Source organism: Xiphophorus maculatus, chromosome 6, assembly GCF_002775205.1.
Source record: "Xiphophorus maculatus strain JP 163 A chromosome 6, X_maculatus-5.0-male, whole genome shotgun sequence".
NCBI lineage: Eukaryota > Metazoa > Chordata > Actinopteri > Cyprinodontiformes > Poeciliidae > Xiphophorus > Xiphophorus maculatus.
This window is the reverse complement of record NC_036448.1, coordinates 20,405,617-20,421,093: the sequence shown is the minus strand read 5'-3', so window position 1 is coordinate 20,421,093 and position 15,477 is coordinate 20,405,617. Positions and strand designations below refer to the sequence as shown.

Here is a 15,477-nt window from a genome sequence, read left to right as displayed (position 1 = left end):
TAAGCAGTTATTATATTGTTAAATGTTTCCCACACTGAAAAAACACAAAACCTTTCCAAGTATTTTTGTCTATTTTCTTGTGCAAATATCAAAGTATGCTTGAAATCAGACAAAACTAACCCAAAAGTAAATTTTAAGCAATGCATAATAGTTTCTTTTAATAATAATTAACAATAAGTCTTGAATATTGATTTTTTAAAAAGTACTAGTTCCACAGGCAGATAGTTAGTTTTATCTTATTTTAATTTTGCTAAGATATTTGTACTTGAAACTACAGTAGACCAAAAATACTTTTTTGGATAGATTTGGTGTTTTTTGCAGAACATATAATTGTTCTTAGCTCAGCTGAATAAACAAAGAGAATCAGCAGCTTAGAAAAATAATTAAAACCTACAATCAGAAACTATAATGTATAAAATTGAAAGAGAAGAATATTGTATCGCTTCATAACGCAAATATGTATATACTTTTACTATGTACATGTATGGGCATATTGAACAGAAAATACCATCGTTAACACTAACTCATGATGTAAACAAAAGAACAGTTCTTTGGGCCTGAAGCTGGTTCAGTTCATATTTGTCCCTGGTGTCTGCAGAGATCGGGCCATTTCACTGCTGGCTGAAGGAGGGGAACTGTTTTCCGCCTCATGAAGATGTTCAGTGGATTTGATGACCTCTGGGTCTCTCGGGCTCGCCACCATATCCTCGCTGTTGCAGTTCACAGGGGAGCCCATTTCTGGTGAGCGGTCCCCTGGCTTTTCGGAGGCGGCCTGCAGAGCGGCGCCGGAGAGAGGCAGGTTCAGCATGTACATCATGCTGCCCATTCTTCTGGAGACCTGCAGACATGCAAGCAAAGTAGATGTAGGTTAGATACAGAAAGCTGCCTATGATGATGGCAATAATCAGCTTAACTTTTCCTCATTTTCTAAGTTTAAGGTTCTGCTGTTCTGGTTTAGAGACAAGTACTCCATCAAAATGGGTTGCACATTTTTAAACCAAGATTTCATTCGTTACTGTAGTGAGCAATGAGATTTTTTTTTATGTTCCTTAAAATCCTCCTCAGTGTGTGTAGTACCCAGATGAACCTGCATTCATGTCACTGTTCCAATAATTTTAAACTAACAGATATGGAAATTTTTAAATGAACAGTTACTTTTTTATAGCCATTTCTTGACTTAATTTCTTGGTTTGTATGTTTTTGTGTTCTTTTACAGGAAATTTTTGTATTCATGGGTCTAGTTTAGTTTTTGTTGTTTATTATCTATAGTTATGTAGATGACAATGTAATTTATGTGGCAAAAAATTGCCAGTTTTTTAAACCCTGAATTTTAACTTCAGGTCTGTGTACCTGTGATCGTATTTTCAGAGCCGGTCCTAGTTTGAGCCCTAGCGTGTCCAGGAGGTGCTCCTCTGAAAGAAGCGGCAGTGTTTCTCCATCAATCATGTGGTCCTTAAACGTCTGGAGAAATAATTTCAGAAGAATTAAAGCTGCAGTTTGTAACATTTATAGAAAACATGTTTTTACATATTTGCTGAAACTGTCACTTTGTCGTGACAGTGTAACATGAGACAGATAATCTGTGAAAAGATCAGGCTCCTCTGCTTTCTCATTGTGGTCCTGATGTCATCTACAGGACCACAGAAGGAGGGTCTTAGTGTGGTTAATCACTCTAGTGTACACACTGCTCACACCCTCCCCTTGCTTTCTGCTACACATCTGATTCACTACAGCTCAGTCTGCCATGAATGCTCAAGCTAGTTTATATGGCCACCAAACAGTTTTTCTGGAATGGCAAGTTGTTTCTCCGTCATTAGCTCATTGAGCAGCATACACAAGGTTGATTGACAGCACTAAGACCTTCCTCCTGGCTCTGATTGGTTGTTTTTGGTTGCATTTCTTCAGATGGCAATGGTAGCACTGGGAGGAGATGGAAAAGCTAGATTTTTTCACAGATTACTTGTTTCACACGACACAATGAGAGTTTTAGCAAATATGTGGAAAACATAATTTTGTAATAGTACAGCTCTATAGCACAAAGAAAAGAAACAGAGAGGAAACATGATAGAGATGGTTCTCATGACTAACCTGAGCGTATTCTGAACATGTTGGTATACTGCTGATGAAGTTGTAGACGTCGTTCACCGTCCACTTCCTTATGTCCTCTGGTACTTCCTCGCCGTTCAGAAAGAGATTTGGTGGACCTGGAAAGCAGAAGGGACAGGTTAATTAAATCATCTCATACTTTTAAATGAAGCTGTAATTCTCATACTGCTTTTACAGACTCACCAGTTGGAAGGAAGCCGTTTCCTGGGACAGGGAAGACGTAAGGCATCCCTGTGAGAGCTGCGCCAGTGGAAGGGTAAATGAATTTTTCCTGGAAAGCAGAACACTGACCGGGTATTTCTTTATCATTGGAAGCCCCGTTGGTCATATCTGAACAACCGTCCTGGGCTGCGGCGCAGGTTTTACGCAGCCCGGCCTCTCCCTCTTTGTAGCTCTTCCTGCTTCCTGTGGCCAGCTCAGAGTCTGTTTTCGTCTGGTGGTGTGTTTTATTCGTGCCACACTCTTCTCCCACATCCCCCTTCACTTCCAGCTCTTTCTCCTCTCCAGATGTGGCCTCTGGACTCTGCTCTACACTTTTGTCTTCAGTTTGGCCCTTCAGGTTGGCCGCCTGGTTCTCCGTGCTCTTGTGGACGGCGGGCCTCCGCCCGGCCCTCCGCCCTCTCTCCCTGTGCAGCGAGCTGATGGGGGGGTAGGGGCTGGCCGACATGAGTATGCTGTTGGAGTGCAGCTCATCCAGGGAAGGACGGTGGACGAAGACGTCGTGGCCGTCCGGCATGCGCTGGCGGCCTCTGAAGAGCATGGGGTTGGAATGGTACGACATAGGATTCTCCATCCCCATCAGCCCTTTTTGGTGAGCGTTCTCCAGCTCCTTCTGGTGCAGGATGGCATTCATCTCCATCCTGAAGGTAAGTCAGCACAAACATTTGGTGGAAATGTAGGAACAAACTTTCTGTCGCTGAGAGAATTTAGCAGGATGTGATCCCCCTACACAAAATCATCCTGAATGTATTTGATTGAGTCTGAAGTGCTAATATCTTATTACACTTGAAATAATACAGAACTAACTTACAAGTAATGTTTCAGCAAGATATCAGAGCTTGTTTTAACTCAATAATTCCTCAATATTGATGGAAAAGCTCTATTACCACTGTCACATTATTTCACTTCGAACATGGGAAGAATGTCTTATTGTAAGTGAAATAATCTGCCAGTGAAACTAAATCTGGTCTGGTTTCTACTGCAGATATTTTGGTACACTTGAAATAAGACAAACCAAAGTAACTTTTCAGCATGATTGACAAGCTGTCTTTAAATCAATAACTCCCTAATTAATATTGACTAAAAAAGTACTAGTTATAAGTGAAAGAATTTGCCAGTGGAACAAAACATTTTAACTTGTAATAAGGGGAAAATGTCTTGGTCCACTGAAAGATTGTTTAACTTATAACAATATGACCTAATTATTTACAAGCTCCTATTTCTAGATGAAAAGTTAGTTGTAAGTCTGTTTTGTCTTATTTCAAGTGTAATAAGATACCAAAAATAATTGGCAAGATGTTGTGTTTCTGCATTATAGTACTTTTTATATGAATATTAAGGAATCATTTACTTAAAACAGGCTTTTATATCTTGCTAAAATGTTAATTGTAAGTTATTTGTCTTATTTCAAGTGTACTAAGATATTTGCACTAACTAGACCAAAACACAGTTGATACGATTTTGAATTTTCGCAGTGTGGTGATGATGTCCTGCATGCTCTACCTTGCTATGTTTTGCTTGTGTATGAGCTCCTGTCGCCGGGCAACCGTTTCCATTGGCTCCGAGGGCAGGTAGCCGTAGCCAGCTGAAAAGGAGGAAGATGGGAAAAATGGAGAACATCCTGTTAAATCCTAACACCAAAGGTTGAAATCCTCTCAGGTGGGAGACTGCGCTCACCTGGTCCCGGGAAGGTTCTGCCAGGTAGGACGTTGGCATGAGGTGGAAGAGGTGGGCCGAGGTGAGGCCCCATGTGCATCTGCCTTGCCTCGGATGTTACCATCTCTGTGGGAGGAACCAACTCCCTGATGAGGTCAAAGGATGAGATGTCAGGCAGCTCACTATAACTTGTAGTGGAACAACTTGTTGAAAAATCAAACTAGTTGAAAATCTAATTTTTCCAGCTCCAGTCAGTTCCATAGTGCTGGAAAATCCTTTAAGTTCTTTTAATTTTAACCTGTTTTCAGGTTTCAGAGGTGCTTAAAATTATGCTAATAGGTCACTCCCACTTTCTTACCCTCTAAACCAGAAGTTCACAAATTTTCCAGCTTCTGACCCACAAAATAAAATTGTAGGAGGGTCAAGAGCCTCGACTCTTAACAAAATCAGTGTAAACAGCCAATGTACATTTAGCTTTTATTTAATTTCAAATCCTGTTTTTCATCTTTTGCAACATTTCTAAAATGTATGTGCTTTCTCATTGTCATTTTTAGTACTTAGTTTAATTTCTTAAAAGGATTTCAAAGCCCCAGACTTACATATTCATGAACTGGACTGCAGTAAAGCTATTTTTGTTGTTGAATAAGATTCATCTCTCCATTGTTGATCATTTTTGGAAAGGACTCTTGACACTCTTGTGGCTTATTTTACATTTCCATGTTGAATTTTGTTGCTTATTTTTTTACTTTTTAGCATGATCTATTCTGGATTGTTACAGTCCAAAAAACAATTTCTGCCCTCAGTCCAAATAAATAGAATTAGTTTAGTGCATCCAAAGACAAATATAACATCACATTTTATAAATATCTGATGTAGGATAACTTTTCTATTTATTCTAAATTCAAAATTCATTTAATCCGCATCCTTCATCTGATGAATAAAACAAATTTTCATTAGATATTTAAATTACAAAACTGCTAAATTGAAAATTTTGTACTATTAAAATGTACTAAGATAGATATTTCCGAAAAGTTTAAAATGTCTGCTTAAAACTCTTGGGTGCAGGAAGACTTAATTGAATTCAGACACAGACCTCTCCATAAATCGAGGTTCGAACTGCGCCGGGACCCCCTGCAGCCTCTGCTGGCCCTGAGCGAGGATCTGCGGCGCCATGGCCATCTGGTTCCTCATTATCAGCTCCTGTCTTTGCCTCAGTTCTACAAGAGCAGAGAAAATAGCAGCACAGGCCATTGAGATCAGTCTGACAGGACAGGAAACTGTAACATGCTCTGACTGTAAATGCTCCACAGCTTCCAGGCGCTGTCTGCCAAATTCACCACATATTGAGTCTAAAAGCTGGATTTGGATGAAGAGCTGGATCCTCACCTCCAGCTGACATGCCGTTGACCAGCCGGTACCAGTGCTTCTCATCCAGAGTCCCCTGTTCGCCCAGCGCCGTCATCTTCCTCAGCTGCTCCCGGGGGGTCATCACAAACACACCACCGTCAACCGCCACAGGAATCCTGCTCATAAACAGAATTTAACAGGATTTTCTCAGATATTAGGCTTAATATAATATGATTTGCTGCTTAACATATGAAGTTGAACTCATTAGTAATTATTTTAAAATGTTTTGAGTTTGGATTTTATTGAGTACATTTTCCTTGCTTGGATTTCTTGTAGTATCTTCTTTTTGTCGCTAGAGGGCAGCAGATATCTCTCTTTTTTTTAAAGGGGGCCTGCATCGAAATGAATAGAAACTTAGATAATCATTTAATACTTTATTGAATAATAATTTCTAATGTTTGTTATCAAAATGAATAAAAAGTAACATTTAATAACAATGAAAGCAAATATCTGAATCGTGTTTGCTGCAGTTACTAAGTTCTGTGACATAATTTTCAGTCATAATTTTCAAAAACTATATATATATATATATATATATATATATATATACATACACGTTTCCTTACATTAAATTTGATCTTTTCTAGAGCTCCCCTTGGAGATGTCATCCACCACATTAACCTCTTACCCTTAATCTCACCTTTCAAACTCAACTAATAACAATCTTAAATCCACCTTGGCTGTAACCTTCATCACAAAATTAATCTGTAAATCCAAATCCTCTCCCTGTGCAAAGGCCAGCAAATTTGCTCTTTTGCTGATGATTTTGTCTTCTTTTTCTATCCTTGTAAGGACATTTAGTCACGATTCAAGTCTAGCACACACTGAGACAAGCATTAATTTGCAGCTTGGAAAAAATAAATTAGCCTCCCCGTATTGCCCAAATCCCATTACAAATTATGATACTGTAAATGACTCAGTAATCCAGTTCTGCTAATTAAGGGACAACCTGCAGCTGCAAACATGAATGTCTCTGGCCACCCCTTTAAATGAATCCTCTTAGGTTGATTAAAGTTGGCCATGATTTATGTTTTTCAGTGTTAACTGTGCACTTTTATTTTGATGTCCAGTTTCTTCCAGACAAATGCTGCCATGAAAAAATGCCCCAAGGCATCATGCGTTATCCACAGTCCCTCAAGTTCCCTCTGAAAGCCGTGTAATCTGAGGGCTGTAATCCCTCTGTTAGTCCTGCAACAGTCTGCTGCCTACATCTGCTGACCTTCCTGGCCCGTCCCACTCCCCCATCCCCACCTTCCCAGGCCCCTGCAACCCCCAGGATCCTATTAGCTAAGTCCTGGCTATACAGCACTTTAAAGGGATGTGTTAGAGGTAATCCGCACGTTTAGAGTTTTACCCTTAGCAAACCTTGCCAGTAAGCATCCCGGACAATACACCTCTAAGTGCTAAGCCTATTAGTCTCCATTAGCTCCCAGGATGTCCCAAAAACACCTTGGGGATAAATCTGGGGAAGCAATCGGTTTATGTGGAGCTATGTGGCGCGAACACATGCCACATCTAGCGCCTTCCTTATCCGTGTCACAACCACTAACATCAGCAAATCAATGGAAAGGATTTAAAAAAAATGTTCCCCAAGGTTTACACACACAGTATTTAAGACTTGTGAAATGTGTAGCTTCATCTGAGTAAAGAAAGTCTACAAAAATCTAAATTTCTAATGGTGAAAAGTTGTTCAGTTTGTTTTGAATAGAAAAAAAGCTATAAAAGACTTTATGTTTCCTGTTTCCACACTCTGACCACCTGAGCTAACCTACCATACATAACGATGAGTTTTCATTAATTTTAAGAAAAACTTACATGATCTTGAAAAGTGCTCATATTCTAATGTTTTTCAAAATCAACATGCGCAAAGGTATATTTTCCAGCCTTTTTTTTATGTTGATTTTATTTTCCAGTCTTTTTTATTTTGAAGTGTTGATTTTCTGAAAGCCTTTATGTTTCAGTTGGCCAGTATGGGGATTGAACCCATGACCAGTGATGGCATAGTTACTTTGAAAAAGTAACTTTAATCGGATTACTGATTATTCCTTGAAAAAGTAACTTTATTTAGATTACTGATTACTTGATTTGGTAAGTAACTAAGTTACATTAAAAGTAACTTCTTTAGTTACTTTCAGAAGCTGCTAACAACAACGCTGTGAAAATTACATTGATCTTTGCCAAAACTTAATTGCAAGTTTTTTTTTATAATATTAACATCAACAATGTGTCTCCACTAATATGGTTGACCTTAAGGGGAGATTGTTTAATGGTTACAACAATACAAAACCCCCCAAAAAACTTTAGTAATTTGTGTGTTCCAGTATTGTCTGGAAAACTATAAATAGGATTTTACCCCCTCAACCCCGCCTCGGTGTCCAGGTTGTGCGTTACGGCCCTGCGTTTTCCTTCTGCCGCTCCACAATTCAGATGTCCTGCACAGATTTGTGACACTTATCTTAATATTAATAATTATAATGGCATTTAGTTGCACAACTTTACGGACATGTTCATTCGTGGCTGTTTTCACGTTTATTGCGCTGTTCGTATTAGTCTCGATGTTTGCAGTTTTCTGGAGCGCAACGCGAAGCTCGACGTCATTCACAGATAATATATTAACTTAACATTAACAAAACACAGCGGGACGGATCATCTGGAAAATGATGGACAGGGAGAGTCTGACTAAAACTAACTGGATGTCGAGACAAATTCTGGGGTTTATGTCTCTGCTTATTTCCAAGCCCAAAAAGCGCAACCCGCGACTCATTAAATCCGCAAGCGACTTTAGAAAAAAACAAGCCCAAAGCTGCTTATAATAATCGGACTTGGCGAGCGAAACTCAAAATACTTCCTGTTTTTCCAGCAACAAAACGCGCATCTCCCCCTTCCCTCCATTGTTTATGTTTCTGTCGCTGCTGATAACTGTCGCATAGAAACGGCGGTTACTAGAGGAAATAAAATTTAACTACAAAATAAAATAGTAACGCAAAGGAATTTCGATAAGTAACTGTAGTCTGACTACTGGATTTGAAATAGCAACTTGTTAGATTACTCTTTAATGAACAAAGTGGTCCAACGTTTGTAGCCTTGCTAACATCACTGGTTGTAGAGCCACAAACTACTTTTGGAACTAAAAGGTTAATGTTAGCTGAAAATGAATCCTCTGAAATGACTACAGCAATGCTGCATAAGATTAATAAACATATTTTTAATTTAAGTTCTTCATTTTACTTTGACTGAGCAATTTTTTTGGTCAAAGTTTAAATGTTGAACTAGTGCTAGCATAGATTGGCGCTAAAAAAAAAGCTGATGTTAACGTAAGAGAATAACTGCTGCATAAAATCAAAGCTAATTTTTGATCATTTCTAATACTTAATTTTTATATTGACCTTATGAACAATCCTTTGGTCAACATGTAAATGCTAATTCTAGCTGTATTCATTGGTAGTTAATAAAGCTAGCATTAGCTTTAGTGATCAAGTGATTTTTCTAATACTGACTGTCCCTATTAACTTTATGAGCAAATCTTTGGGTTAAAAGAGTAAATGTTGAACATAAGTAACCTTACGTAGCAAATAAAAGATTCATTCTATCCTAAGAGAACAAAACTGTTCCGGCACAATAACCCAAATATGTGTAAAAGAACCAACCCAACAATTGTAGCTACAGTAAAACACAAGCATAAGCTTCAGAAAATTAATTATTATAAAAGCAAAAGCTAAGAGAGGAAGCAAAGTTCAATGAGGGTTGTTTTATTGGCATTTTTTCATCAGTTTTCCTCTCTATACTTTTAAAAAATTGGATATACTGACTGAAATGCAAATACATTACAGGCAAAACACAAGCTCCAACTTGCAGCATATCGCTGTTTGAATTCTCCAGTGAACCTTTGAACTTCATCTCACCTCCTCAGCTCACTTTCCTTAGGTAAGCAAATCTTACATGCACATTTTAAGCATCTTGTAGTTTTGTGCGAGTGAAACTGTCACGAAAGGTGAGCTGCATAGAAAAATAAAACAACCACCTCTGCCGTATTTCCTTCAGCGAGCAGAGGCCACACCACAGCTGCCAAATCCGGGGATTGGACTCCTCGGATTTGCAGTTGCCTGGTTAATCTCATTACAAGAATGAATTAAAGAGAAAAATTGCTGACAACTTAGATGGAGTCCTGAGGAGGTCATATCAGACAAGACAGAAGCGATGTCTAGTCCTTCCTAATCCCCCAACACACACAGGTGGCAGTTGCATGAAGCTGATTGCATTTCTTGAGACTTTTGTGCATCGTGAATATCATCGTCAGAAACAATTTCCCATAATAAAATGCTAGCTTAACCTGTTTTATTTCTTTTTCCTTCAGATTATTACTGACGCCATGTGAAGAAGCTGAACTAATTACTGTATTTGATTAACTGAGGCTTTTTAGTACTTATTAGTAGAATAATTACAACAGTATTAGTTGGTTGTATAAAGCTTCTTGCTGATGCAATCTCGCTTCTCACATGGAATTTTAACAAAAAGAAAAAAATACATTTCTTGTTATGTGCTTGGTAAATTTTTATCAACCCATAAGGTTATGTTTATGTAGCATATGTTGCAGTAAAAGAGTAAAAAAAAACTGAAAGAAAACCTGCGCAATAAAAAAAAACATTTTTAATGACTTACCTTTACCTTGGCAGAGCTTGCAGGTGTTGTTGCTGCAATTCAGGTGAAAAGAAAAAACAAAAATACGACCTGAACGTAATTTCAAACCGATAAGAGCTCGTCTCTAGTCTGTCTCTCCTTCAGCATCCAACTGGGCAGCGGAGTGAGCACAATCTGCTGCCAGCAAAGTGCCTTAACTAAGAGAGACCTTTTAAATACCGATTCATTTCATCTCCATTAGCTGGCCTTATCTCCTGCGGTAAGCCCTCCCTGTCCTGACATCACTATGATCTCCCATCCAACCACCCGCTGCACCTTGCAACTGATGTGTAATTACTGAAGCTGCACTGGTCCTTAAGGATGGAGTGCTAAACCTCTTTCAACGTTTACCTCACTAATCCCGTGTTAGCACTTTAGGCCACAGTTAAGACACCTAAATGCTTAGCTTCCTTTTCCAGTGGCAAAATGGCCAGCCCCCTCCTTCGCTGCTTAGTGGCACCATGCAGAGAAACTGAACGCTGCTGTTTGTAGACTGCAACAGCTCCACTGATCAGTCTTGTAATCTCTGTTTTTTTTATTTTTTACACATGTCTAGTTTGGGTGTCAGGAGTATTGTGCTCCCCAGGGTGCAAAAGAGCTGACCCAAACATGCTTGGTGGTAATTTGGCAGAAATCCGACTGAATGTTGGCTGGATCATCCTCTCAGACCTCCTAATCTGACAGTTTGTGCTAACCAAGCTTAAAGAAGGGGTCTGCACTTTGAATGATGTTTTCTTTAATGCCTAGTGAGGAGCTAGTTGTTCACAGTTGGTGGGCAGCAAAGAAAATTAGCCAAACAACAGAAACAATACGGAGGGGTGGGATAGAGGGTGCAACATGGGGTTGAATCTGAATCCCCTCTGTTCAATCTGCAGACAATGGAGCCTCCTTTAAGAATGAATGCACTATTTGATCAAAAGTTATATTATTGTTATTGGTGCAACAATGTTGTACAAATAGATTTTCAATTATTTTAAGCTTCCAGAACATATTTCAGAATACTTTAAATCAAACATCTAATTACCGGGAGGTGTGTAGCATCAGGAAATTACTGTAGAACCTGTCTGACAGCATGAAGTAGGGTGCAATATCTCAATGGAACGTATTATTCTCAACCAGAAAAAATCCTAAGTTAGGATTTTTATGCAATCAGCATCAGAATTAAGCAGCCCTGTTGGGTTTTCCAACTCAGCAATACACAAATTCAAAGCACACCAACAAATCCACCTATTAATGAGTCAAAAATTAATGTTGACTTCTCAAAGTCCAGACCCAAATCTGCTTGATCAAAAGGTTGTTTATATTTAAAAATCCTCCAATTTGGCTGAATTGCACAATTCTGCAGAGAAGAGTTCCACAAAATTCCTCTACAATGACATAAAACACTCAAAGACTTTATTATGTTTGTTGTCAATTACTTCCTCATACAAGACCAGACTGATTTGGAAAGTTTATTCCCTCAAAAAAATAAAATCCTAATGAGGAAACAGCATTTTGTATTTACTCTGGGTATCTTGGTCAGATCTTAAAATTAGCTTTATGATCTGAAACGTGGCAGAAATGCAAAAACAGAAGAGCTTAGAGAGAAAATGCTTTATTACAACTTATTTTGTACTTTTGGTGTAAAGTGGTGTTTGCTTTGGAATTGGCATAAAAACAACGGATAATTCATTTTACCCTTATGTCTTTATTAATGTGCCAGACTTTTTGTAACTTTAGGCTTTTGGAAAAAAGCCCAAGTAATTTATATCTGTACTTTCAATCAGTGAAATTGACTGTTTGCAAAAGTTTTTGTTTCGCTAAAAAAATAATAAGACAATAAACCACATAAGGCAGATCTATTAATCATCACAGCACTAAATTCAACGGTATAATCTGATGTTTAACAAAGAAACAATTCAAAATCAGATTTTTAAGAAAAGTAAACTCATTTACATTTCTTCAGTTAAATGTACAACAAGTTATAAAGATTACAATGGTATCTTAGCAACAACAGTTTAATCCCCAAAGAGCAACGTGGTGATAGATGATTGACTCAAAAGATGACGAGTTTCTTTGATTTCATGTTTTGGGTCTGTTAAGAATACCTAAATTATTTCTTTTTGCTAACTGGAATAAGGAGAAATATTCTTTTAGATATTTTTTTATTAACTTCTTCAAATATAGAAGTTTACATGATCTAAGAATATTATGATTTCAAACAATTTAGGAAAGCCCCAATGATGATGATGATGTCATGACTTTGTAAGCTTCGATAGGTTAATCAATAACCCTCGAGTTAGATGGAGCCACATATTTGCACTGCTTCTCTTTATGACATTATGGAAAAATCAGTGATTACTAAATAAAGAACCAGATTGTAATTTGCAAATGCACTCTGGAAAAAAAACAAAAAACTTTTGGAGTCATGTTCCTTAATTTGATAAAGCTATAAATGAAGTGTTTGGAAAAAGGACAATGTTTATATTTGGAGTAAAAAGTGGAAAACTTACAAGCCTGAAGACATCATCCCAACTGGGAAGCATGGCAGTGGCAGCATCATGGTATGGTGAGGTTTTCTGCAACTGGTTCCCCCACCTTCTTCAAATCAGACAAAAATGATGTCAAACATTTGTGCAGCAAAAATGTTTTGTTTGTGCATCTATCATTTTAAAGATATTAAGAAATGTTTCCAGAGGTCGTGAAAGGTCAACCAACCCCCCCCGCCTCCCACCTTCTTCAAATCAGACAAAAATGATGTCAAACATTTGTGCAGCAAAATTTTTTGTTTGTGCTGCTTTGGCTTTGAAAATATTAATGAAAGTTTAAAGATCAAAAGTTCAACCAACTCCCCCACTTTTACAAAATAAAATGACCTTTAAAATGTCATTAATATCTTCAAGGCCAAAGCAGCTCAAACAAAAACATTTTGCAGCACAAACGTAGTTGAGGGGATTTGATTTTGTCCGATTTGAAGAAGGTGTGGGGGCTGGTTGACCTTTCATGACCTCTGGAAACATTTCTTTATCATTTTAAAATTATAGCGGCACAAACGAAAACTTTTTCTGCACAAACGTTTGACTCCATTTTTGATTTGAAGAAGATACAGGCACAATTCACAAAATAAATAGCATCATAAAAAAAGTGGCTACAAAATTTCTCATGGACAGCAAAGTCAATATTTTGGAGTGGCTGTCAGTTTCTGAAGTTCTGGCATTTTGCTTTCTTGGACCCCAGAAATAGTGAGATGATCTTAAAATATGGAATATAGGTGAAAGAAGAAGATACAAGCAAGCAGCTAGTTGAGTTTTCTCAGTAATGCTGGGCCATTGAGGCAAGGGGAAGGGCTCCATCTTCTGGGGAGACTCTAGTCTTGGCAGGTGTCACCAGTAGGACAACCAAAGGCAGATTTTAAATTTGCTGGAGGAACTAGTTATCCATCCTGGAATAAAAACATCCAGGAGGGAGAAGTCAGTGCTTCCCTGTTTGATTTGTTACCTTTAAGGTTTTGGGATTTCTTGGGTCTTTCCAAGTACTCTGGGTTCCTCCTAGTCTGAAAACATGCTGTTAGGTTAATTGATTAATCTGAGATGCCCTTGTGTGTGGATACATGGTTGTCTGTCCCTTGTGTGTGTGTGTGTGTGTGTGCGTGTGTGTGTGTGTGTGTGTGTGTGTATTTCTGTGTTGCCCTGGCGACCTGTCTTTGCTCTTTAATCTCTCTCAAAGTTTTGAGATCAAACTATTTTTAACAATAACCAGGTGCATACACAAAGATTTAATTTGCTAATCCCACACTAACCCATTTAGGAAAGAGGTGGTCCAGTCCAGCTATCCTTACTCCATCACATTCGTTTCTGTGTTTCTGCTATACTGTTATATTTGAGATATACTTATTTAATTCAATTATTTGACATACATTTTAAATTTCATTGTGCTTTCTTTCTTGCACAATGACAATAAAAGGAATTCTAATTCCGATTAGTTAAATGAACTGTTACCAGACTCCTGCAGAGTGGATTTAATCATTTGATTCAGGCGTGTTTGAAGCAGGGATGCATCTAAAAGTTGAGGAAAGTAGCATTTTATGATTAGACTTAGCCATCTCTGATTTACGATAGGTCTTTAATGTCACTGTGGAGGAATCTTGGCCTAATTTTCTCTGCAGAATTGTGTTAACTGAACCATATTGGAACGTTTTTCTTCCAGCATGAATTACCTGTTTGCCACAGTATGTCTAAATCAGATTCAAGACTTTGACTAGGCAATTTCATTTTGTTTCTCATAAGTAAACCTTTGGGTAAATGTGACTCTCACCTTGGCATTCCCATTTTTAGCCCAGTCTCTGTTATGGATTGTGGTAGAAAAGGACTCAAATGTAGAACAAACTGTGTTAGAAGAGGAGCGCTTTAACAAAAGGAGAAAACTTACAATAAAAAGAAACTACTGGATGTTGAGTAGCATTGATAAAAGGAAACCAGTGAGCTGCTTTTATACCGAGGCAATGACAGCAAGCCTGATTAGTCAATCAGGTTAAATGTGGTGCAGCTGTGGGAGAAACTGCAGTAATTAACTGAAAAACTCCACATTTCATTTTGTAAATATGAAGCTGTGATAACACAATTTTGGAGGAAACTGAAATGTAGATGTTTTCATCACCTGTAAGATGTATTCACCAAAATTACCAGAGCTTCACTGCAAAAACACAAAATCTTGCCAAGTATTTTTATCTAGTTTCTAGTGTTCTAGTTTATAAATCACTGAACGGTTTGGCACCATAATACATTAAAGATCTGCTGTTGTCATAGCAACCTTCCAGACCTCTCAGGTCTTCTGGTTCTGGACTGCTCTGCATCCCCAGAACCAGAACCAAACGAGTAGAAGCAACATTCAGCTTCTATGCACCACAAATCTGGAACAAACTTCCAGAAAACTGTAAAACAGCCGAAACACTGACTTCCTTTAAATCTCGACTAAAAACCCACCTGTTTAGAGTTGTATTTGAAACGTAATCAATTACAAATTTAAAGATGGAACTGGACTTAATGCAGGGGTCTCAAACTCCAGTCCTCAAGACCGCTGTCCTGCAGTTTTTAGATGTGCCACAGGTACAAAACACTGGAATGAAAGGACGTATTTACCTCCTCCTTGTGTAGATCAGTTTTCCAGAGCCTTAATGACCTAATTATTCTGTTCAGGTGTGGTGCAGCAAAGGCACATCTAAAAGTTGCAGGACTGCGGCCCTCGAGGACTGGAGTTTGAGACCCCTGACTTAATGTAATGTTTTGATTGTTGATTCAACGTTCCATAACTTTGTGTTTTTGTGTTTGTTATGATGTAAAGCACCTTGAAAAGCCTTGCTGCCGAAATGTGCTGTACAAATAAAATTTGATTGATTGATTGATAGTGCAAATATTTTAGTATTGAAGACATTGA

The 15,477-nt window shown here is 38.2% G+C and overlaps 1 protein-coding gene across 1 annotated transcript; it reads right to left on the bottom strand.

Moving 5' to 3' along the window:
* Window positions 1-290: 290 nt before the first annotated feature.
* Window positions 291-10,208, bottom strand: samd7 (sterile alpha motif domain containing 7). The gene is made up of 9 exons (XM_014474881.2): window positions 10,048-10,208; window positions 5,368-5,504; window positions 5,075-5,198; window positions 4,003-4,127; window positions 3,829-3,910; window positions 2,290-2,966; window positions 2,089-2,204; window positions 1,351-1,461; window positions 291-838 (listed from the first exon to the last, which is right to left on the bottom strand). Exons 2-9 carry the CDS (start codon window positions 5,468-5,470, stop codon window positions 569-571), a joined length of 1,608 nt encoding a protein of 535 aa, XP_014330367.1. The 5' UTR covers window positions 5,471-5,504; window positions 10,048-10,208; the 3' UTR covers window positions 291-568.
* Between the last annotated feature and the right edge of the window lie 5,269 nt (window positions 10,209-15,477).

Coding starts and splice junctions, on each gene's coding strand:
- samd7 (XM_014474881.2), bottom strand. CDS start 5,470: ATGACCCCCCGGGAGCAGCTGAGGAAGATGACGGCGCTGGGCGAACAG. Junction 2,967..3,828: donor CACAAGCAAAACATAGCAAG/GTAGAGCATGCA, acceptor ACTTACCTTCAG/GATGGAGATGAATGCCATCC. Junction 2,205..2,289: donor AAACGGCTTCCTTCCAACTG/GTGAGTCTGTAA, acceptor TCTGCTTTCCAG/GTCCACCAAATCTCTTTCTG.